This window comes from Cryptomeria japonica, chromosome 3 (assembly GCF_030272615.1).
Source record: "Cryptomeria japonica chromosome 3, Sugi_1.0, whole genome shotgun sequence".
NCBI classification, from domain to species: Eukaryota; Viridiplantae; Streptophyta; class Pinopsida; order Cupressales; family Cupressaceae; genus Cryptomeria; species Cryptomeria japonica.
This window is the reverse complement of record NC_081407.1, coordinates 469,024,226-469,048,698: the sequence shown is the minus strand read 5'-3', so window position 1 is coordinate 469,048,698 and position 24,473 is coordinate 469,024,226. Positions and strand designations below refer to the sequence as shown.

Sequence of the window (24,473 nt, the reverse complement as noted above, 5' to 3'; positions counted from 1 at the left end):
TCAAATAACCTGGCAACATAGACATGGATGTATAAAGATGACCTATCTCTTGGTTTTGGCCTAGGTCAGGGTCTCCTATATATAGTCCCACTTTCTGTTGTTTTCGTATGTTTTTCTGGTCATGATCAGAAGCAGCACCATTAAGAATTACTCTTTATCTACACTTCTAGTATTTTCATATACTATTCACATTATTGAGCAATAAAAAATGGTACATTGACCTTCAAAAATTCATAAATCGTTATATCTAATCTGCCAATAAGCAACTCAGTTTTTCTGTCCATATTTCTATCAGTCTGTTTTTTCACATACAGATGAAACAAGCAGTATATATGACAAATAAACTTTTTCACTATGTAACATCTTTGTTTTTACTATTTTGCAATTAAAACTTAAACCTACACATATGCTCTAGGAAATTTGTTTCCTCATTGATGAAAAACTGTAGTACTATTCCAATTATGATAAAACTTGATCAAGATAAGGACATCATGGACTCCTATACCTACCCAATATGTTGATTTGGCAAGTGGAGGTTCTCCTGTGCCTGTTGGAGTAAAGTCTTCTATTTCAGGGAGAGTAACAGGCAATTCACTCTCAGGAATAGGAACAACTTCACCTGTGTCCTGTAGAAAAATAACTGGGAAAGGCTCACCCCAGTAACGTTGTCGAGCAAATAGCCAATCCCGAAGCTTATAATTTACCTGAAAGAAAACATTATTAATATCTGGATGATGTATTGCATACAAGCAAGAAAAGCCTATGCAAAAAAGAAAATAGCTTCCTGAGCAGCACACCTTCTTTTTCCCATAGCCAGTCTTTTCAAGCCACACAATGGCTTTGGCAGAAGCCTCTGCAGTTGATAAGCCATTCATGTCAAGCTGAGACCCCTCACTGGATGAATTTACCAAAAATCCTTCACCTGTATATACTTTTTCTGCAGCACATTCAAAGCCATCTTTGGGGAACACGACTTTTTGGATTGGAAGATTATATTTTATTGCAAAGTCATAGTCTCTAGCATCATGTGCAGGAACTGCCATAATTGCTCCTGTGCCATAACTGCCAGAAAGGGCCTCAAACTTGTCATGATAAATCTAATTTGTCTCCTGTGGGAGCTTGCATTTTGTTATTATTGTAGTTTCCATCCATTAATGATACATTTGGCCATAATTACAGGTGTATATGAAAGATAAAAGGCAAATTTGCATCACTTTGACTCTGAACAACCCTACAAGCTAAAAGAGTAAGAATGAAGTCTCACTAGGCAAAACTCAGGCAGTGAACACAACATATTTACAAAAATATGTAGAATAAGAATTATTAAAAGCTTTGGATATCTTTTAAGTTTGTATGTTTGAACATGTCAAATATATATTGAGACAGATGGGACAGACTCGGCCAATTTCCTGAGTGTCAGCTACTTTTAGAGACCCTTCTGATTGATAATAAAAAGTATGCATGATAGAACAGATTTCAGTTCTCTATCACTTCATCTGAGAGCAAGAGACACCTCTGCACATAGGCAGTTATTCTCATTGTTTGAAAACAGCATTTGCAAATAAAAATGTAATGAGTTTGTTTCAGCAAAACCTTAAAACTTTTGGAACCATGAAACAGAAGAAGTCTCTTTTTATAATGACATAAGATATTTTCAAGCGTATCCTTGGTATATTATAATAAACTAATTCAATGAAATAAAGATAGGGGAATTTTTCAAGCACACCTGCCCAGGACATAATCTGCCACCCAGATTGGGATGGCCTTCCCAGTTGCAACATTTCGTGCATAAGCACCAGTAAACACTCCAGATTTATCCTTCTGAAGTTCAGTCCTTTCCAGATCACTTTTTCTAGATGCATAGTCACAATAGTTTTCAACCTGCAGGTGTCACTCTAAAATAATGTGTCTAGGCCATATGTGGTGATGATTATGAAGGATATTGTAACATGTGACAAAAGGATCTCTCATTAAACATTTTGAACAAAACTAATTCAGAGGTTAGCAGCTACTTACATGAACATTCTGAGAATCAGATGTTAAGGATGCTAATAAAGGATGTTCAGGTGCAATAACTAAATACCTGCAAGCACACAAATAAGATAATAACTGCCAAACTGCATTATAAATATAGAACATAATTTAAGTTATCTATTTTCCAATTTGAACGATTCACATATTGATATAGACTTGGCTGGTAGAAAATTGTGACATACGTCACCCCAAAAATAGTATCTGGTCTTGTCGTATAAACAAACAACTTTGAGTCCCCCTCTTGTCCATCATTATCAAGAACAAAGAAGTACAATTCAGCACCTTCTGATCTTCCTATCCAGTTACGCTGCATTTCTTTGATGCTTTCTGGCCAATCAAGTCCATCCAAATCTTCAAGAAGGCGATCAGCATACTTAGTAATTTTAAGTACCCACTGACGCATTGGCTGTTTATATCATAGATAGACTACAGAGATATTAGATCAAATTTTCATAGAATAATTTCCTTTCAAATAATTAAAAATGAAACCAGAAAAAACATAGAACCGGCATTCAAAAATCTCAAGTTCCTACTATACATATATGTCTGTATGTGTGTATCTACACACACACACATATATATATACATATACATATACATATATACATGTGTATACATATGTGTGTGTGTGTATGTGTGTGTGTGTGCGTGTGTGTAAGAATAGTGAGCTGTTTACCTTGCGAACAACAGGATGACCACCTCGCTCACTAACACCATCAATCACCTCCTCATTAGCCAAAACAGTGCCAAGAGCAGGACACCAGTTAACTGGGACTTCAGCCTGATTATGACCCCATCACTAAAATTAAAATTTATTAAGAAACCATAAGATGTAATTATACTGGATAAGAATAGCTTGGTACCTTAAAATTTTAAATTATAGGCAAAAGCTTTGATCATAAGAACAGAAGTAAGAATCTGGTGAGGTTAATATGTATGTAACAAAGCATTATGTGTCATGTTGAAAGTTAATATTGGAGACCTGATATGCAAGTCCCATCTTCAGTAACTGAAGAAAGATCCACTGTGTCCACTTATAATAATCAGGTTCAGTTGTTGAAATTTCACGATGCCAATCATATGAGAACCCTAAGGATTTCAGCTGCAGAACAAAGGTGGCAGAAAATATGTCAGAGGAGTACTCGCATAGAAAACTGTTTACCAGAAAACTTCCTACTTGTTTTCCAAACCAAGTCATGCCAATATTGAGTGCATGTGATTAAAAATGAAATAGAGTATAAATGTGCCTCCAACACAAATGAGTACAGATATAGAAAAGTATCTCTTTGTTTGCCCTCTCGGGTGAATACTTAAAGCATAAAGTACGTAATGCAGAACAATGCCATAGATATCAGACAAGTATCAGATATGTTATTCCATTCATAATTCGTGTGTTGCAAGTTACATTCTGAAGTATATAAAGATACCGAGGGGGTGCGAGTGCCAACCGTCACACCGCAACTACCACCCCTCGGCTGCCAACTAACAAACTCAATTATGACTTAATTAACTAGTCTTATTCCCGTATACAATAATGCGGCTAACATCATCCCCCCCCAAAAAGAAAAGTCGTCTCCAGGCGACTTACAACAAAATGGAGAATACATGGAGCTCGCAAAAATCCAGAAGAAAAAAAACTAAGGAAGTGCAGAAGGCATCCTTGATGAAGAAGGCGTCGGTGGTGGTGTAACAGTGGACGCCAAGCGCCCACGGAGCTCATACACCTACTCTGTCCTCCTCTTGAGATCCTGTTCCGCGACCATCTGCCGCTCCATAGCAGTCTTTACCATATAGGCTGCCTCGAGCACCTCCTTATCCTTCTTGTCCACACTTTCCAGGGCACTAACCAACCGAGTCTCCAACAGCTCCCTCGAGGCCCTCTCCTCTTCCAACTGTATCAGCAAGGCAGACTTCTCTACTACTAAAGTGTCCATTGTTGTCTGGTTCTGTGCCATGGTAGCCTCTAGCTCTCGAAGCCTGGTAGCCAGCTCCTGCCGAGCTGTTACTGCTGCCACCCTCAAAGCCTCAACTGTGGTTGCCGTCTGTTGTGACCTCCGAAGCTCCAAATACCCTTCACGGAAGGCCTGCTCTACCTCTCTCACCAATGACTGCATCCGGGTCTCGCCAACCCCCTCAGTGAGGTGCCAAGCCTCCAGCATCGCCAGGCTCTCCATGGCCGGCCACCCGGCACACTCAAAACACCTCTCAAACTCAGCTCGGCATCCAGTGCAGGCAAAGGTCAACAACCCATCCATCCGCTCAACCATGGTCGCATCGGCCTGGAGCATGGCAGATGACACAAGCCGCTGTGCTCCCAGAGTCATCTCGGTAATAAACTGCTCCAACTCTGCACCGTGCTGACTTCCCACAGGCACCCCCTCTGCTCTGTACAGACTGGTTACTACCACCACAGGGGGTGAGGCAACCCTCTGAACCGCCATGTTGCTCGGGGAACTCCCTTCCTCAAGATCAATGACATCCAAGGAATACATGGTCCACCCTGGGGATAGAGTGGCCTCTCCCGGTGCCACGGGTGCCGTCTGGTAACGGCTCAACCAGTTAGTGAGGTCATCATGAAGAGTGCCTGCTGCCGTCATTGCCTCCTGCATATATCCGGGCAACCCTGGCACATCCTGTCCTGTCACATCCGGCACATCGTGCACCATGGAAGCCTCTGGCACATCGTGGGCCATGGAAGTCTCTGCACTCGCCAAGGTCTCCACCTGTGGTGATGTCATCACTATCGTCACTCGAGGCTGCCCGAAGCTAGGAACTGGTACCGTGGTGACTACACTCACTGTCCCGAAGGACCGTGGCACCGCCAACTGACAAGTCTCCGGTAAGCGGGCTATTGTAAAGTGGACTTGCACTTGTGATGCTGAAGTAGACCCTACTATACCTGTCGACTCCACTACCCCCTCCCCCTCTTCAGGCAACTGTTCGCCTCTTCTCCCTGTCAGTCGGAAGCTTCCTCCGCTTACCTAGGAGGTGTCTACGGATTCCTCCCTGCCACTTTCTGCATCCTCAGCCTCGGACTCTTTTGTATCGGACTCTGTATCAGACATGGCGGCCTTCTTTCTTTTTGTGCCCAAACATGCCTCCGTGCCATGTGCCAAGACGTCCAAGCGTGACCAATAGAATATGGGCTGCTGGTCTGGTGCAACACGCCCCTGCGGCTCCAATGGCTGTGAGCCCAGTGTGATCTGCGTCGAGGAATAATCCGATGGCGTGATGCGGCATGTAGAACTTTTTGTATTGTAGCGTCATGAACTCGTCCATCCTATCCGCCAATAGTGACGCCCAATCGTATACCACTCCATTGTGCAGCCCGTTCATCAACACTATCTGTGCAATGGCTATGTCCGACGTGCGGCTGGCGCCTGTGAGGCAACTCTTCACCACCGACAACAGGCATCACCATACTCCCTTGGCGAAAAATTGTTTCTTCACCCCCCGACTCTTGCCTGCACTCTTGAGGCTATCTTTTTCTCCCTAGGTAAGGTTATCGCGCAACATCAACTGCAGCAGTGTGGCACGATTTTCTGGGGATATTTTCTGTGAAGTGTCTATTTTTTTCCCTTTCACCCCCGGTATGCCAAATACCCTAGTGAACTCGCCTGTCGTGAATGACACTGTTATCCTCTGGTGTTGATAATCAAATACCGACTGGTGGCGATGTCTGTCATAGCTGCCAATCATGGCACGCAAAACCACCTCAAAGTCCTTTATCGAAAAAACTAGCATCTGGACGGCCCAGTGTACCTGTGCCTGGCGAAGGCTTTTCTTTATCAGATCATCCTGAGGTGTCTTTGCCCACCAGTTCCGACAGTCTATTCCATTCAAACCCTCTGTTATTTCATCTTTGTCCTTTGTCGCCAAGGGTTTGGGACGATGCTTCTTGCTTTTTTGACTGGTGCTCATACCGAGGTTACCTGCAATACGCACCCCATATGGCAAAATCCGTTTCCCTGTGTCTGCAACAGCGCCAAATGTTTGCCCTCTCGAGTGAATACTTAAAGCATAAAGTACGTAATGCAAAACAATGCCATAGATATCAGACAAGTATCAGATATGTTATTCCATTCATAATTCGTGTGTTGCAAGTTACATTCTGAAGTATATAAAGATACCGAGGGGGTGCGAGTGCCAACCGTCGCACCGCAACTACCACCCCTCGGCTGCCAACTAACAAACTCAATTACGACTTAATTAACTAGTCTTATTCCCGTATACAATAATGCGGCTAACACTCTTGTTTTATTAGACTAGAATATACATGTGAAAACATATAACTTGACCTATATCACCTTAATATACAACTAAATATGTATTACAAGTGAGAAGATAACCCGGATAGAACTCTTATAATCATCAGACTTTTAGATAATCACGTCACCTATCCGTTGGCAGGCATCAAAGTCTATTGCAATAGAGTCAACATAAACATGTCAATATACACAAATACCAAAACATCCCCAACATCGCCCCTAGTATTTTAATATGTAACTTTCAACTTTTGATGTTTGCCAGTACCTTGAGTCCCCAAATCCTGCCTCCTCCCTATCCAGATGTATGCTTCCACTTCTATTTTATATCCATGAACACAATGCAAACTTCTATAAGAATGGTTATAGTAAAAAGCATTATCAGAACAAAATATGGGTCATCAACACTTCAGTCTTGAGTCTTCAAAATTTCCAAATACCATCTGGAAGTTATGGTCTTCAAAACATAGTACTAACACCTGAAACCAAAGAAAAGATATGAAGCCAACATCTAGACTATTTTTACACATGTATTGCAAGGTTAGCAGCCAAAACATGATTGATTTGTGGAATGAGCAGACACCATCAACAGACCACGCCTTATTGACAAACATTCCTTGACACGTATCACTTCAAGCACCACTTCCAAATACCATCTAGAAGTTATGGTCTTCAAAACATAGTACTAACACCTGAAACCAAAGAAAAGATATGAAGCCAACATCTAGACTATTTTTAAAAATGTATTGCAAGGTTAGCAGCCAAAACATGATTGATTTGTGGAATGAGCAGACACCATCAACAGACCACGCCTTATTGACAGACATTCCTTGACACGTATCACTTCAAGCATGTAAACTTATTTCAATTTCAATTAAAGAACAAGTTATGAACTATGAATGCTATATATGGATATGAGGAATTATGTCAATGTCTAATAATTCTGATTTTTATCTGCAGGTCTGAAGGAGAGAGATCATTTAATATTTTCTATGTCTTCTCCAAATGAATTCAATTGGCATATATATCATTTAGGCAACCAGTCAATTGGTGTATTGACCGTTCATGCCTTTTAGGCATGACCGATCAATGCACCCATTGATCGGTGCCTTTACAATTACACCATTAACACAATGCTGATTATCGGTTCAAAAACCCCCGATAGCATATTGTAATATCATAATATAATGACTGATCAATATAATGAATCGGTTCATATAAACACCGATGATTCAAAGTGCACGATGTATATAATCCAACTAGTGCATTTGTTAACCAATGTTAATGCCAAATGAAGCGGTGTATTCATTAAACCCGATAACAAATATGCCCGATATAATTAAGCCCGATAACAGATGTGAATCGGTGCCAATGTTTATGCACCCGATAGCAAGTATGTATCGGCGAATTTAACCCGATAACTTATAGCATTTAATATGCTATCGGGTTAATACCCCGATAGCATATTAATGCCAATTAACAATTGACATTAATATGCTATCGGGTTGTTAGCCCGATAGCATAATGATAAGCAATGTTTGTACAATCCGATAATCATATGCAATATAAATCAGACATGAAGCATGTAGATAAATAACAGAACAAGGAAGGTTAGGAAGATCTTATCTTGCATAAGCTACCATGCATTAACAAAGCACCACTAATTTAGGATTCCAACTACCCTATATCTTTCATCCAAAAGAAAATAGCATCAAAAGCTTTATAAATTATTTTCACAAATACAATTCATAATTTCATTCATTCAATCAATACATTTCACCAAGACTATGATTTGTTTGGTTTAGCTATAGTCCCTTGCCTGATCGTCATGCATTCAACAACATCAAGGTGGAGAAATATGCATACATACACAGTCAATCCTACAACACAAAAGACACAAGATATAGAAAATAAAGTCTTCTTAAGCACATCAATATTTATGGTACTCGTGCCATCACTCCCTCCCATAGGGACATCCAAGGGTCCCATGCACAAGACAATGCATATAAGTCAAAGAATCCTAGGAGGATGGATCCAGTGATTGGGAGTAAACCATGTAACAAAAATAAATAAGCAATCCTCATAAGTCATAACTCTAAACTCTCACACATCACACGACAATGTTGACGTGGCTAAAATTGCATTGCTACGACTCCATCCGGCCAACGCAGAATAGAATGCTAACTATCCTATCCTCTCTTGAGATAAGGAAATCCCTAATGCTGTTTAAATTGATCAATGGGGACGACCTCAAGGTTTCGATTGTCAGGTCTTGACTGCAGGATAGCTCAACGGTTGATGTGTTTTGCTGGGAGCACAAGGGGACTTATGTTTTGCAAAAAGCTAGTGTGCTACGATTTTCGGACTGGGAAATAAAAAGAAAAGAGGAAGGGTTTAGGAGATCTAAGGACAAGGATGATAATAGCTGATGCAGCGGGTAGACAGATTTTGATAAACCAGTTCTTGTTTTGCCAGAGACACCCCAACAACTAGACAAGAATGGTGCAAGCTCCAAGGGATGAAGGATTTTCAGACCGAAGACACTCGTTTTAGGCACCCAATTCTGGCGCAGCCTAAGACGAACACCTGCAGTTGAACCAAGCACAGTTTGGGTTCAGACTAACCATGCACGGTGACCTACAATCAGCAGACCCCCAATGGTATGAACCAGAAATGCATCAAATACCCCTCTACACTTCACCATTAAAATCCCTACACTCTAAAATTAACTAGCTGAAAGAAACCATGCAAACAGAATGAAAACAAGATGATAAACACCAAATCAATGTCTATATATTGATTTCAGCTGCCTATTACAACAATTTCTGCAACATCTCTATGCTATTCCTAAAATTTAACCTTCTAACTTCTAGCCTATTCTAACTTCTAAAATCTAACTACAAAATGCTAACCCTTTACAAAAGAAAGGCCTCTGTCTTTTATAGATTTTACATGCTGAACCGGTGGCCAGGATTGATTGCGTCCAAGGGTTGCAACCTGCCTTCCAGAAATTGGCAGTTTTAACCCATGGCCATTAAACTCTCAGTTATCTATCCAACCACTATCTCAACTTCCTACCACTATTTGGCTTTAATTTAGGTCTATCTAGTAGTTGAACATAACTGTCCACAACTGACCTGTTTCCCCTCTATTTCAAAATATCTTAAGTGGGGCCCACATGCAGTTTTACATTAAAACAATTTCAATTCTCAAAATTGAATTCCTGGAATTAAATCCAACTGTGTATTTCTCAGGAATGCATAGACTTGTTGCATTCTGAATGTTCTTCGATCTTTGGTCTTGGTGGTGGACTTCAACTTGGGGTCCAGCAGCATGCTTCCCAATGCTTGGTTTCGAACTCGCGCTCCTGCATCTTTTTCCCCTCCAGCTTCCAATGCCTGGCTTTGATCGCGATCCTTCTTCGATTTGCGTTTCAGGCTTTCTCCTGGTTCTTTCCGACGTCCTGCAAACAATCAATTTTGACCCGCATTAATCATTTTGAAAAATTAAATAAATTAATTTAACAAATATTCAATTTTCACTGACGTCGGGCCTCTCTCACAATGAATTTTGGGCATTAGACACCTTTTGTGAGATTTCATTCTAAGTTTAAAATGCCTTTACTCAAACTTCAGGCCATTCGCCTAAAATGAGAGATCTTTGGTTATGTTGAAAAAGCCTCCTTTTAAATTTTCAAGCGTTTGAGGTGTTTTGAGAGATGTTGAATTTAAATGTCTCTCTTGTAACAAAATTCGCGTGCTTGAGGCAAAATGGGTCAAATGCGAGATAACTTAAAACTTGGATTGCAACAAATGTCTTCCTTTACCAATTTTGGGAATTCTAAGCAATTTCAGAGATGCTTTTGTTTTGTTAAAATGCCTCCCTTTTCAATTTCGGGTGAAATAGGCAAAATGAGAGATGTTTCTTTTTATTAAAATGCCCCTCTTTTCAATTTCAGGTGAAATAGGCAAAATGAGAGATGTTTGCAAATTTCGGCCATTTTGGCATTTTTGCGAGATTTTTGTAAATTTTGGCCATTTTTACGAGATTTTTGCAAATTTCGGCTATTTTGGCATTTTTGAGAGATTTTTGCAAATTTCGGCCATTTTGGCATTTTTGAGAGATTTTTGCAAATTTCGGCCATTTTGGCATTTTTGCGAGATTTTTGCAAATTTCGGCCATTTTGGCATTTTTTAGATATTTTTGCAAATTTCGGCCATTTTGGCATTTTTGCGAGATTTTTGCAAATTTCGGCCATTTTGGCATTTTTACGAGATTTTTGCAAATTTTGGCCATTTTGGCATTTTTGCAAGGTTTTTTTTCCAGCCATTTTGGCATTTTTGCGGGATTTTTGAAAATTTCTTTTTGTGTCAACATTTACATTTTTGCCTTTAGGTTCTTCTTTGTTCCATTTTCCCTTGCAAAAGGAATTGCAATCAACATTTCAATGCATCCAGGGTGCTCGTCAAATCCCTCTTTTCGAGGTGCGAAATCTTTAGGACTTATGACCCAGGCTAGCTCAATTTCAGGTTGAATCATCTTCTCTAAGCTCAGATTTCTCACTATTGCTATCCACTCCGCCTACTTGCAAAACTCCTACTCAAGACCTTGACGAGGCAAACAACGAAAAGAAAGGGAGGGGGACCCTGTCGAAGACGGGGAGTGTGTGCAAGGTACAACAGACAATTAATTTACTCATTAGAATTTCTCACTACACCACCCACCATAGATTCAGTTGACTCAAAACTTATAATTTATCTACTAATGTAGGCTATAATTGTAAATTTGAGTGGATTATAAAATATATTATGGATATAGATATAAAACTAGCATGAGTCTTCCACTAATTGTACACCATAGTTATCCAATTAACATAGATGTTCCAATTATCATGGGCCATAGCTAGTCAATTAACATGGATCTCCCACATATTGTGGGCCATAGCTATCTGATTAAGATGGACCTCACTTATCATAGTTGATAGTACTTTAAACTAACCTTAAGCCTCCACCTGTTTTAGATTGTAATTAACATTACATTTTTGGAAGATGTTCTTAGCAATAACTAAAAACCCAAAGAGTACTCAATTTTTCTAGTGATCTTCTCACAAATTATTAGTGGAAATTGTCACTACTTGTTGGAAGTTATATGTAGATTTTTAAATAAATAAAAAATGATGCTTTCAAACAGTAATAAGAAGCGAGATATATGTGTGGGGTGTTGATGCAGTCACGGCTAGAGGATCTAATGAAAGACTATCCAACCACGCAGCCCACAAAAAAGAAAGCCAACACACTAGGAAATTCACACAAAATACATGTACCCTTAGAAAACCCTCAATGAGTGAAAAACCACCCTCCCAAAAGATTTCTAAACATATTATTTTATCCTCAAAACACATTGCATTTTGTTGGAATGAGCCATCTTACATGCCAGGTGCAACCACTTGACTACAAGAAGATTACAAAAATGCATAATTGAAAACCACTATGGACTTCTACACACACAAACCTCTAGTCATGGAAACACCACTTCCATACTTGCCACACAAGCTACCATCAAGTACAAAATAACACCACAAAATCCTCACACTATCTGCTTAAATGATTGCACTCTACATCATACTCAATACCACTCTGATCCTCTAACCCTACTTCCTCACTGATGTACTTATCCTCTACTCAATCCATGACTTCTTCCTTGATGGACTCAATTGATGATGATCTCTTCTCCATCTCCCTCAATGATCCTCAAACAATCATAACAATGTATATGTAGCAATCTCAGGCTTCAAAGACGATCCACGTTGGCTACAAGGTGGCCCAAAGATCTAGGCCACATGAAATGTGTAGTTGACCAAGTGTAAACAACCTCCAAATCAAATGCAGTGATAATGGAAGGGAGAATCCTCATTACAATGCTCTTCAAACATGGTAAATAATCCACAATGGACCTCCACACATGTCAAGTTATAGTCACTTAATTACAACAAGATTACACAAACAGATAATTGCCACTATTGGTTTTGACACACAAACCTCTAGTCACGAAAAAGCCACTTCCATATTTGTCAAGCGAGCTACTATCAAGTACAAAATAACACCACAAGATCCTCACATTATTTGCTCACATGATTGCACTTTGCATCATACTCCTTGCTACCTCACTCTAATCCTCTGACCTTGCTTCCTCATTGTTGTACTTATCTTCAACTCAATGCATGACTTCTTCCTCGATGAACTCAATTGATGATGATCTCTTCTCCATCTCCTCAGTCATCCTCAAACAATCATGAACAACGTATATTTAGCAATCTCAAGCTTCAAAGATGATTGGCATCTACATTGACTACAAGGTTGTACAAAGCTCCAACCACATGAAACATGTAGTTGATCAAGTGAGAACAACCTCTAAATCAAATGTGGTGAATATCCACATGTGGTGCTCTTCATAGCTTCCCCTAGACCTAATGTACCTCCATAAAGACTTCATTGGCACAAACTCCTAAAAGGTTGGCGCAAGAGGAAACCATGTACTTTTATCGGCCCAATCAAAACTTAGAGACCACACTACACTCGTTCAACAACCCAAATCTCCTAAAACGTGAACATGACATCACCCCATACTTGCACAACATACTCTCCAAACTGCAGGACCTAGTAAGCATTTGTAGCGAAATGCAACAACTTCTATAAATCTCTATTGATCCACACAAAAACACAATGAAAACCTATAATTCAATTGACACAAGATGATCCTCATACATCTAGGAAGGTCCTACATCAGGTGTTCAAGTATTTAGCAAAAACATAAGTCATTTCCTACTAAAGGGAGCTTTAGGCCTCATTCTTGTTTGGTTTCTCAAGGAAAATGTGGATATGGTTTTTGAGGAAAAAGTTCGATTGTGTTGGAACATTTGTCAATTTCAAAACATTGGTTGAAAAGAAAAAAGGTAGGTAGACAAAGATCCCAAAGTTTAATGATGTCAAGGATTTCACTTCCAAGCAATTCTAGGAGTACTACCATGGAGATTGTCTAGGACATATAGTAGAGACACTTTGTATAGAATCTAGATAATAGAGAGAACAATGCACACGGTGGTATATACCTCAAATACAAGTCAAAGTTGAACTCAAAGATATAGATAATTCAATATTTGCATAAGCTTGTTCTAAGATTAATTACCTAGAACCAATCAAACACAGAATTTATCAAAGCTTTGATATACACTTCTAACACCAAGTATAATGCTTTTATATTTGTCACCTTTGTTTCATTATCAAATATATCACTCCCCATAAGAAAAACTCTAAAGTGGGCTCCCCTCCTACAAGCTATTCTAAAGAAAACTTTGACGGGACTACCAAGGGAAACCTAGGTGCCACCAAGCTTGGGCATACTATTAGAAATCTGAAACACAATGGGTGAGCCACTCACAAAATTTTGTTACAACATAGGCAAGTATACCATCAATTACATAGTGCTCTTTGCTTTCCAAAGATAAATTTAGTTGGCAATGACTACCCAAATACCAAGATCCCTATAGTGGGAACTGTCAAATTATGATTGATGGAATGACCCCTAGCTAAAATATTCATATAAATTATTCAGATTTGGAATAATGCAACGAAAATCAACTGAAACATTCATACAAAATAATTCAATCTAAATGTCCACATAAAATAAGTAGATCTGCACATATAATCCAGCTAGAAGAGAGTATTTCATTCCATAGTTTTAAGACTCACCACGGACTTGCAAGTCCATTGGCGGGCCGAGTCGACTCGCCAAGGACTCGCGAGCCAAGTCCTAGCAAGTCTTAACAAAAGACTCACGAGTTTTTTACATGGACTCGCGAGTTTTTTATAGAGACTCGGGTCGCCCAGCCATGTTTTAAAGTGTTTTTTTTTTCATTTTTCACTCATTTGGCATTCTTACTTGCTGAAAACAGGTTTGTAGGGTTTGAAGGAGAGAAAACACGTCAAAAAATTATGTAATTTTTTTTCTTTTCAAGTCAGTCTCATTCTCTTCATCAAAATATATACATGAAATATAACATTTAAGTAAAATTTCAATGTCTTTTTCCTTTCCTATATTAAAATTTATATTTCATGTATACATTGGCAAGATGTTTGAGAGTGGTTTCAGATCTCTAGGAGTCATAATGCAAATTCTAGGTTTGAGAAGATCTTTTAAATTTTCAGACTTAGTCAAATTTCAGTAATCAAAAGGCTCCTATTAGCATCCTCTTGCTCTCTCTATCTCACTCACTTTATCTACCCCGAATTTTAGACCTATCTATCTCCCTATCACTCTTCCTCTATCCCCTCTCTCTACCACTCTCTATCTCACTCTCTCCTCTCCCCCAAGATCTAGACCTATCTCTCTACCCCTCTCTCTCTCACCCTCGGACCCTAGCAAGTGGTGCTACCCTCAACCTAATTTTGGCGAGCTAGAGAATGGACTCCTAGAACTAGACCCTCTAGTTCTATCTCTCCCTTGGTTTTCACTAGAGTTAGGAAGAGGAAGATGTAGTCTTCTCTTTATTTTGTTCATTGTTGTTTTTCACATTTGGACATATCATTATATGTAATTTTGTAAACATTTATAAACTTATGTTGCTATTATACATTTTAATGTTTGAAACTAAGAGTATGAATGATGAAATTTCAAATATTAAGTGTTTGGAGATCATATGACTGTTATGACATGTGTAATGTTTCATTTAAGGCTCTTATGTTATCTAAATGCATTAATTTCTTTTTGTTTTTTTTGTAAAACTACGGTCTTTTTTTTTGCTGAGTCCTTTCACGAGTCCATGGCGAGTTCGAGTCTGAGTCCAAATTTTGGGCTGCTGAGTCCATGGCAAGTCCGAGTATTAAAACTTTGTTTCATTCACACATTTCATTCAAATGTTTATATAGATCTTTTGCTACAAATATTTGTTCATAACCAAGACTGCAATGATTACAAAGATATTCTAAAAATGACCAAGCTGCTAAAGTACTAAAATTCTGCTATAGACTTCCACGTTCCAAATGCTGATGCAACCTACGTATGAGGATGCCCTCCAAAAACCAAAGGGTTTTCATGCTCCAATCTCCAAATCCAAGTTTTTTGTGCTCCAATCTGCAAATCCAAAGGTTTTCATGCTTAGATCCAATAGTTGAACACAAGTTCTCAAACTACAGTTTGGTTTGTTGACGTGATATTAAAAGATGATCCAAACTGATGAAACTGTCTGCATTTTATAGGAATTGAACGCCTAGAATGGGCCCATATGTGTGAGAGTTGTCTTACAACTTTCTGCTATTTTACATTCATATTTTGGGCCCATTAATGGAATCCCTTATCAAGCTTGAAGATTAGTGAATTCCTCTATTTGAATGGCTGGGTTCCATAAAAATGCATGCTTGAAGGTGGGGGTCCATGGAAATGCTTACTAACCAAATGAGCAGAATATACTTTGTACACCCAACATTGAGAGTTTGGAAAAGGGATTCCAAGATTCTAGGATGCAATATGGCAAGAGTCTAGTGATTCTCATGTCGACAAGGGATACGTGATGAGGGACTGAGGGTTCAAGAGTCAAAATACCCCACTAACACTTCTACAAAGGTAGGCTATCATTGACAATCCTAAAGGTCTGAAACAGAATGTGTGAGCAAAGAAGAAAGGGTTAAGAAGTCGAAGTGCTAGGTGAAAAGGGAAGATAGAAGTCCAAAGGATTGTGGAGAGAAGCAGATTGTGGGGGTGCTAGGAATTGAGGAAAGGGATGCCAACATGAGAAAGTTCAGATCTTGCCCAAAGTAGAAATGACTTAGACACTCTCATATTCAGTTAGGATTAGGGGCATTACAAGTTTGCCCTTCCCAAAATTGCTTGCCCTTAAGCAACACAAATTTGGATGCTCCAAAATCTCTACTCCTTCTCAAGTAGCATCTTGAACAAGCAAATTCCTCCTTCAAACCACATACTCTATAATATTTCAATTCCTCAACTTCTTCACCATAGCATAAATAATAACATCAAGTTCTAATACGAGATCTCTCATCATCCTAGGGCAGCCAATCTACTGATAGTGAGATATGTTGTCAAAGGGCCTTCTTGATGTAAGATGCATGAAAAATATTATGAATCCTACTATTTTGTGCAATTCCAACTTGTGGATGTGTTTTTTAGACACCTCTAACACAGAATAAAATACCAAAAGTATTCTATCCTCTTGATAAAAATCTTCCTCGATGATAAATTGAATGATCAACCAAGATGACTCCAAGGTTTCTATATTCAGGTCTTGACGTGTAGATAGCTCAATAGGTTCCAGCTGTATGAACTGCTATCTTCCTTTTGCAAGTCCAATTAATAGTCCAGCGATCACCTTCCTCCTATGATGACTTTGTTGAGCTTTGAGGATGACTCTCCACTAATCTTTTATTGGATTCACCTGATCAAGAGTTCGCATTCATGCATCTACTCAACTAATTCTATTGAGCACAAAGAGGAGTAAAAAGACTTGAGATAACTCCCACAAATATGAATTGATAGAATCTGGAGTTTAGTTGTTTAGGCATTCATGATGATCATGCCCTCCTTCTAGCGCCAATTCTGTTGATGTGTTTTTTAGACACCTATAACACAGAATAAAATACCAAAAGTATTCTATCCTCTCTTGATCAAAATCTTCCTGTATGCTAAATTGAATGATCAACCAAGATGACTCGAAGGTTTCTATAGTCAGGTCTTGACGTGTAGATAGCTCAATTGGTTGATGTGATTGTTGGTAATCCAAAGGGACTTACATTGAATACTTGAATGTTGAACGTTTGGATGTTGTTGGAACTTAGATTCTAACTACTTGCTTGGAGAATAAAAAGGACAAAAGGGATAGGGTTTAAGGAGTCTAATCTAATCCTAAGAATGCAAGAGCAATGGACAACGTTTGGTGAAACTCAACTAAGTCTTGCCTTGACATGCAAAGCAACAACTCCACAAAGCTTAGTGCGATCTTCTAAGGAGAGCAAAATGATGTTCAAATCACCACCAATGACAAAAACACCATTATGACGATGCATATCAAAGAGGCAAGTAGCAATTGAAGTTAAGCTCATTTAAGGATTCCGGTTGACCACACAAGGCAAACATACAATCAGCTAATTGCTAGTGGTATGGATATATGACTTTCACCATTGATCATGCACAAAGTTCTTTCATTCATCTAAACAACATGAAAATGAATTGAGAATTAGAGACCATGCAACTCGTTGAAATGACACATCAAATTCACCATAGCTTCAATGAAATCATATGTTCTTTACCATTGTTGAAAACTTGGACTAGGCAGTGACTCGGCAAGCCCAAAAAATTTTAAAAACTCAGGACTCGCAAAAACTCGGGAAAAAACTCGGCAATAACTCGATAACTTTATCGAACATTTGAAAATACAGTCATATAATCATATTACATTTTAACTAGCTATTCAGTCATATAATCATATTACATTTTTATTCACGCTCAAAAACCAAATGAAAACCTTGGCGCATCCTGTCTCATGGCCAAAACATAGAAGTTGCGAATCAAATTTGTAATTCCTGACGATTTTTTCTCGAGAAATAGGGTTTTACCCGCGAGATTTCGTGAGTATTTCCTCAAAAAAGCTGAATGTTTTTATAGAAACTCGGAGCCGAGTTTAATGGCGAGTGACTCAGCTAGGGTTTTGACCCGTGAGTACTCGCGAGTTTTTGAAAAACCTGTAGAGTTTTTCATCTATGCTCTTTACAACAAAGTCTTGGCAACAATCTTGGCCTTCTCCTAATCTAGCTTCTATTCTATTTTCTACTCTATTCTTCTTATTCTACTATTCTTATGTTTACTATTGTTAACCTTTACAAATGGGAGATTTGAGCCTTTTATAGTGCTCTCAATACAATTCAATGGCTCAAATTGATTCTCAAATAAATGGCCAAGATTACATAATGAAAACCCCAATTAGGGTTTGTTATAACAACTCCCTTTGACCAATGAGAAAATTACATTTAATTTGTCATGTGTTCGATATTTAATATGAACCAATAAAATATGAGGTTAGGTATCTCGAAGTTTGTGCCTCCTTTGAATGAGTTAGATACATTGAACCCGAACATGCTGATGTGGAACTCCTCAATTGGGTGAATGATGACAAGGATGCCACCTCAATTTGCTTGTACTTGGTAGATCAACACAAAGTGTTTGAGCAATATCTCTTGATACCCACCATTATTCACTTGCTCAATGTGGTGATGATGCTTGCTCAATGTGGTGATGATGGGAAGCATCATTATGATTAAGCAAACTTTGATTAACTTTTCTGAAACTATCTGCCTATCTGCTTCCTTGATCACGTTTGATGTAGACTATGCGATGACCTTGATCGTCCCTTGTTCATGATATATTTGACCGTAATCTCTAACTTTATCTCCCTCCACTTTGCATTGCTTGGAGTCTCCTTGATCCTTTTACAATATAGAGTTCTTGAATATCTTGATGTCGATCCTTTTCACATGTAATATTTACTAGTTTTACCACTCCTTTCATCTGATGTGCTCTAATTTATGTCTGATCACACACTTTCCATTCTGAACTGATCTTTGATTGTTCTGATTTTAAATTTGCTAGGTCCAATCTGATGTTGGTTTGCACAAAGTAAGGAGGGCGGCATTTTCACTTCCATTAGCATAAAGCGGATTGGCTTAATCGGTATTTGGGGCTTCATTTGTTCAACCTAGTCAATACTTTGAGGTTGGTTTGCACAAATGTGGCTCCACCATGGTGGTATTTCACCTTGTGATTGCACAAGTCATCCTTGGTGTGGCGTCTTTAAGTCTTCCATTCACATAACTACATGTTAGGCGGCAATTTCTTGTCCATTTACACAAACATCATGTCGGCATTTTAGCTTCCATTTGTACATCCTCAACTTGAGTGGCATTTAAGGGTTTGTTTGCGCAAGTTTACAAATCAGCATAATCAAATCGGTGTTGAACCCCTCATTTGCACAATCCGATCAGTGTTGACCCCTTCATTTGCACAAAATGACTTTAGCGGCCTTTTATCCTTGGTTTCCATTAAGAATTCGGTATCCTAACTCCTATTTGCATGATGAATTCGGTAGCATGGGCTTCATTGCATTGACAAATCAGCCTTCATGGTCTCATTTGCACTAGCAAGTGTGCTTGAACAGATTTTTGATCAATTTGTTGTTCCTAGTCAAATCGGTGCTTTGTGCTCCATTTGTACAAGCAAGTGGGATTGATCAAAATTTGACCACTTAGTTGCTCCTAGGCAAATCGGCCTTTAGGGCTTTGTTTGCATAATCAAACTTGATGAAATTGTGTCTTTATCTTTGTTTGAATAAAAACCCCTTATTGCTAAGTTGGCCCCTTTTTTTCCATTTGCATAAGCTGGGCATTTGGTTATCCATTTGTACAAACTTGGCGGCAAATTGACCTTTGATGTGCACAAACAGGTCAAAATTTTAGTGTTTTATGCACAAACATCCAGCAACCTTCAAGATCCTTGCACAAAATTTCCATCATGACTGAATTTTATCTCTTGTGAGCATAATCAGGTTGGCATTCTGAGCTTCATGTGCTCAAGAATTTCGGTATTTTGACATCCCATTGCACAAGGTAGGCGGTATTTGACCCTTCATTTGCATAATGAATTGGATCTTAAACCCTTGGTTTGTATTAGGCCACCTCGCCTTGGGCGGTGTTTGACCTTCCACAACCTAGACGGCAATTTGGGTCTTGTTTGTATTTGATGATTTTGCTTTGAGCGGGTATCAATGCCTCATTTGCACAAGCTAATCGGCTCTTAGGTGTTCCTTTGCTCAAGCAAGTTTGATTGATCAAATATTGATCACTTCATTGGACCAAGACAAGGCGGTGTTTAGTGGTTCATTTGCTTCCTTCATGTTGTAGTATTCTCCTTCATGTAAAGTAATCCTTGAATGCTATCTCAAGCTTGATGTTGTCTTGAAATGTGAGTGCTTATCTTGAATTTGATCTTCTTGACTTCTCCACATGACTGGTCCTCCGTGCTTCCTTGAATGCTCATCTTTCCTAGCCCTCCATCTTCATACCAAACCTTGAAGACCAAGAAAAACACTTAGATCAAAAATGTGAACAAAAACCCTAGGTTAAGGAAATGTGAGATGATTCACGGGATTCACTTCATGAAACCCTTCAACATCTGGAAATAACACCAAGGGGTTCTGGACATGATAATTCAAATCTGGAAATGCACTTTGCTGTGTGGAAACTCCTTCATTTCGTAATCACGTCTGAATTGAGATTATGGCTTCTTGAATCTGATCCTTATGTTTCTGTTTGGACTTTCCTCTTTCAGGTCTGATTTCAAGGTCTGCTCCTGATAAGAATTTGTTTACAAACTTCTAAACCTCATCTTGAAATCTGATTGAAATTTCCCTCTTTACTGGAGTCAGACCTAACCTGCTACAGTTCACCAATTCTCTAATCTCAATTTGCTTTGAATCTGCTTTAATTTGTATCGTATTCACTTTTTTCACCAAGCTTTATATGAAAAATGAACCTTCATTTCCCTTTTAGGAGTCTGAAACAATCTTGAATTCTCTGGCAATCACACTTTCAGACCTACAAATGACATATCAGATCTGGACCTGCACAAAATTAGGGAGGAAAACACCCAGATTTGAATACAAACAACTTGTTTGTCCTCACGAATTGCTTCCCTTCTTCTCTGATTTGGCTTAAATTTGATCTTCTTCACAAAATTGCATTAATCTCTGCTTGAATTTGCATTAGGACTGCATAAATTTGCTTCCAAAATCTGATGTAGATTATAATTCATGTCTGCCAAATTATTCACTTAGATTTGCACCTCCTGAATTCTCCTTAGAATCTGATTACCTCAATTCAAATATGAATTCCCACCTTTGTATTGTCATTTACTTATGCTCTTTTTATGATCTGATTTTGAATTTAAATCCCCAACGGTTTTGTTAAGTGACACATCTTTAGTTCAAAGGTCAGCTTCCTTGTTCCCTCAGTGCCACATCTTGCCTTATGTTTCATCGTGGATTTAAGGGGCTTAGGCAGTGCCATAATTATAAGAGGAAGAGGACATGGTGAGGTGGATTGAAAGTGAAGACTGATGCTGATGTCGGTGTTTGAAATGGCAAAGGAAGAGCTGGCCTCTATGATGTGGCATTGTAAATGCCTTCAAAAACTTTCACTCCATTCCAAAGTTTTGGTGGGGCCCAAGCATAAAGTCGATAGTGGAGGGAGTCAAGGAAATTGGAAGGCATGTGAGGTGGCATTATAAATGCCTTGAAAAACTTTTTAAATCTCCACCTTAGAGTTTGTGGGCCCAAGCAATGCATGGCAAGGACGGATGAAGAGATGTGGTAAGGAAAAGTGCCACGTGAGGAAGGGAAGTAGAGGATGTTGGGGGAAAGGGAGACATAAGGGATATGGATGTGGGGGATGTAGCGAAGGATAGGACATACCGGGGTAAGGCAGATGAAGGATGTGGGAGGTATAAGGGGTAATGAAGGGAGTTAGAATATGTTGGGGAGTGACGTGGAGTTGGAGGTATAAGGGGTAGTGGAAGGGTAAGGGGGTGTGGGCTAGGTAGGATCGGGTTATGAGGGGATAGCACGGGGTTGATGGTGGGTTAGGATGGGTTTGCTATGTCTTTCCTTTAATTTCGGGTTTTAAAATCCTGACTGCAAGTGGAGAATTTTCTTCAAATTGCAAGTTTTAATGATGTCCATTGTTTTGGTCTTTGTAGGGAAAGTTTTAGCTTATTACATGTGCATTTTTATTAAAAGATTAATACTTGTAATTTGTTTTAAATTTCCCCTTTGATGTTTTTATTATTTTTATTGTTTTGTAGTTTTTTTAGTTAAAATAGGGATTTTTTGGTTAAGTTACAAGTAAACTTGTAGTTCTCTCCAAAAAACCCTACTTTAATGGTTTTTACATGTAAAAGAGATTTTAAACCCCTATTGCATATGTGCAAGTAAGTTATAACTTGTTGTAGGGGTTTTATTTCCCTTTTACAAGTGCATAAAACTTGCATCTCTCTCCAAAAATCCCGATTTTGCGTTGTAAAGTGAAAAAGTGACAATTTAAAACTTGCACTTTGGTCCCAAAAACCCGATTTTGCTCATAAAGTGCATTTTTGACATTTTAAACTTGCATTTTGTTTTAAAAAACCCGAATTTGGCTTTGTTGAGGAAAAAGTGAAAATTAGAACTTGTCATATGTTCTAAAAAACCCGATTTTCACATACTTATGCAAATTCGAACTTGTTGTTTGGTCCAAAAAACCCGAACTGCAAGAAAATCGTTTTTGTTGAACATTTCAAGGCAAATTTTGTGGAGAATTTGTTGGAGGAAGGCGTTTTGAATTGCTCTCTATTTTCATGCTTGATTGGACACCTTTCACGCCACATGGAGGTTGCTTTTGCTGGTTTTTAGCTTTATAACAGCCACCATGTTTTTTACCCTTTGGAATGCCACGAATCTTCAAAGATATGAATCGTTTTGGCTAGGAGTGATAAGGTGTTGAGGGTTAAGGAGGATTCAAGCATTTTCCATGCCATTTCACATGCATTTGCTGCAACATTTTTCCACATAAGGCGTTTTTGTAAAACGTGGCTAGGGTTTGGCATTTTGGAATCTCTCTATTTATTAGTTTGTCTTCTTCATTCCAAGATTGTTTGCATTTTTGGAGAAGCATTTTCAGTTTGAAGCAAGGTATGTTTTCCTTTCTTTCTTGTTTTATTTTTATTATTTTCTTGTTTTCTTAGTTTTCCTTCTTAGTTGCATTTTTGTAAATATGTTGTTCTTCCCCCAAAAAATCGGTTTTTGTGAGAGAGATCTTCCCCTTGGTATGCAATTTTTGAATTGCATTGTTCTTCCCATATTCCCTCTTTACTTGTATTCGGGATTTTTAATCCCGATTACAAGTTTGCTGGAAATTCTTGTTCTTCCCTTACAGTTAAGGAATTTAACCATTTTTTGGTTAAAATTCCAAGTTGAAAAGTGTGAAATACCCCCTCCCTTTCAAATTCGGGTTTTAAAAACCGGATTACATGTTGAAAAGTTCTTCCCATTTTCATGAAAATGACATTCCCGGATTTTCCCATTTCTATCCATTCATGATTCCCATATCCGTACTTTTCATTTCCATCATTTTCTGCAAGTCAAATTCTCATTTTCCATCCATTTCTCCATTTGCAAATTAATAAGTGTACTTGCATTCGGGTATTAAAACCCCGATTGCATGTATGTTCTTTCCAACTTGTATACTTGCAAAAATTTCCCCAAGATCCGAAATTGGTCAAAGTCAAGATTTTCCCATTTATATATATTTCCTAAGTTACCGGTTCGGGTTCGGGTTCGGGTACGGGTACAGATTCGGAAAAAAAAAGAAAAAAAAAAAAACTTGGGTACGGGTACGGGTTCGTCCGTATATATATATATATATATATATATTTTAATTATATATATATACCCATATATTATATATATGTTAAATATATACAATCATAAATATACAATGTGACTTTCCATACATAAATGATAAATCATAAATCATAAATCCATAATTATTAATTGTCAATGCCAATAAATATTCATATATCGCAAATGTAATCAGTAAACTAATAACTAAAGTCTAATATCATATTCATAATTTGCCAAAAAGATAATATTCAAGTTTCAAGTCTTTTTTAAAAAGTCATAAAGGGGCGAATTAGAATTTTCTTATATAAAAACTATTTTAAAAAGTCTTTTTTTATTTTTTTTTGACCCGTGGCCTTGTTTTTTGGAAACCACGGGCCTGGGTTCACGCGGGTCCTCCTGGGTTCACCCGGGTCCTCTTGGGTTCAACCTGGGTTCCTCCCAAGCCCTTCCCAGGTGGCTAGGTTCCCTGTGGGTCCTGCGTCGCAAGACCCACAGGGAACCTAGCCACCTGGGAAGGACCCGAGAGGAACCCAAGGAGAACCCGGGGAGAACCAAGACTGGGCAAGAACCAAAACCCGAACCCAGGCCAAAAGGGGAAGAACCGGTAACTTAGTATATTTCCCCTCTTCCTCTCACAAAATCGTGAAGTTCAAGAATCGAAATTTTTCCCATTTGAATTC

General features: G+C 38.6%; 1 protein-coding gene across 2 annotated transcripts in view; it reads right to left on the bottom strand.

Moving 5' to 3' along the window:
• Window positions 1–24,473, bottom strand: part of LOC131041365 (leucine--tRNA ligase, chloroplastic/mitochondrial) — a 304,431-nt gene that overhangs the window by 207,045 nt on the left and 72,913 nt on the right. For both annotated transcript variants that reach the window (XM_057974409.2, XM_057974410.2), the window contains exons 4-10: window positions 3,017–3,136; window positions 2,711–2,815; window positions 2,217–2,440; window positions 2,017–2,083; window positions 1,727–1,881; window positions 798–1,062; window positions 510–704 (exon numbers count right to left, since the gene is read on the bottom strand). In XM_057974409.2, the coding sequence (XP_057830392.2) occupies window positions 510–704; window positions 798–1,062; window positions 1,727–1,881; window positions 2,017–2,083; window positions 2,217–2,440; window positions 2,711–2,815; window positions 3,017–3,136 (1,131 nt within the window). The remainder of the gene's footprint in view (window positions 1–509; window positions 705–797; window positions 1,063–1,726; window positions 1,882–2,016; window positions 2,084–2,216; window positions 2,441–2,710; window positions 2,816–3,016; window positions 3,137–24,473) is intronic.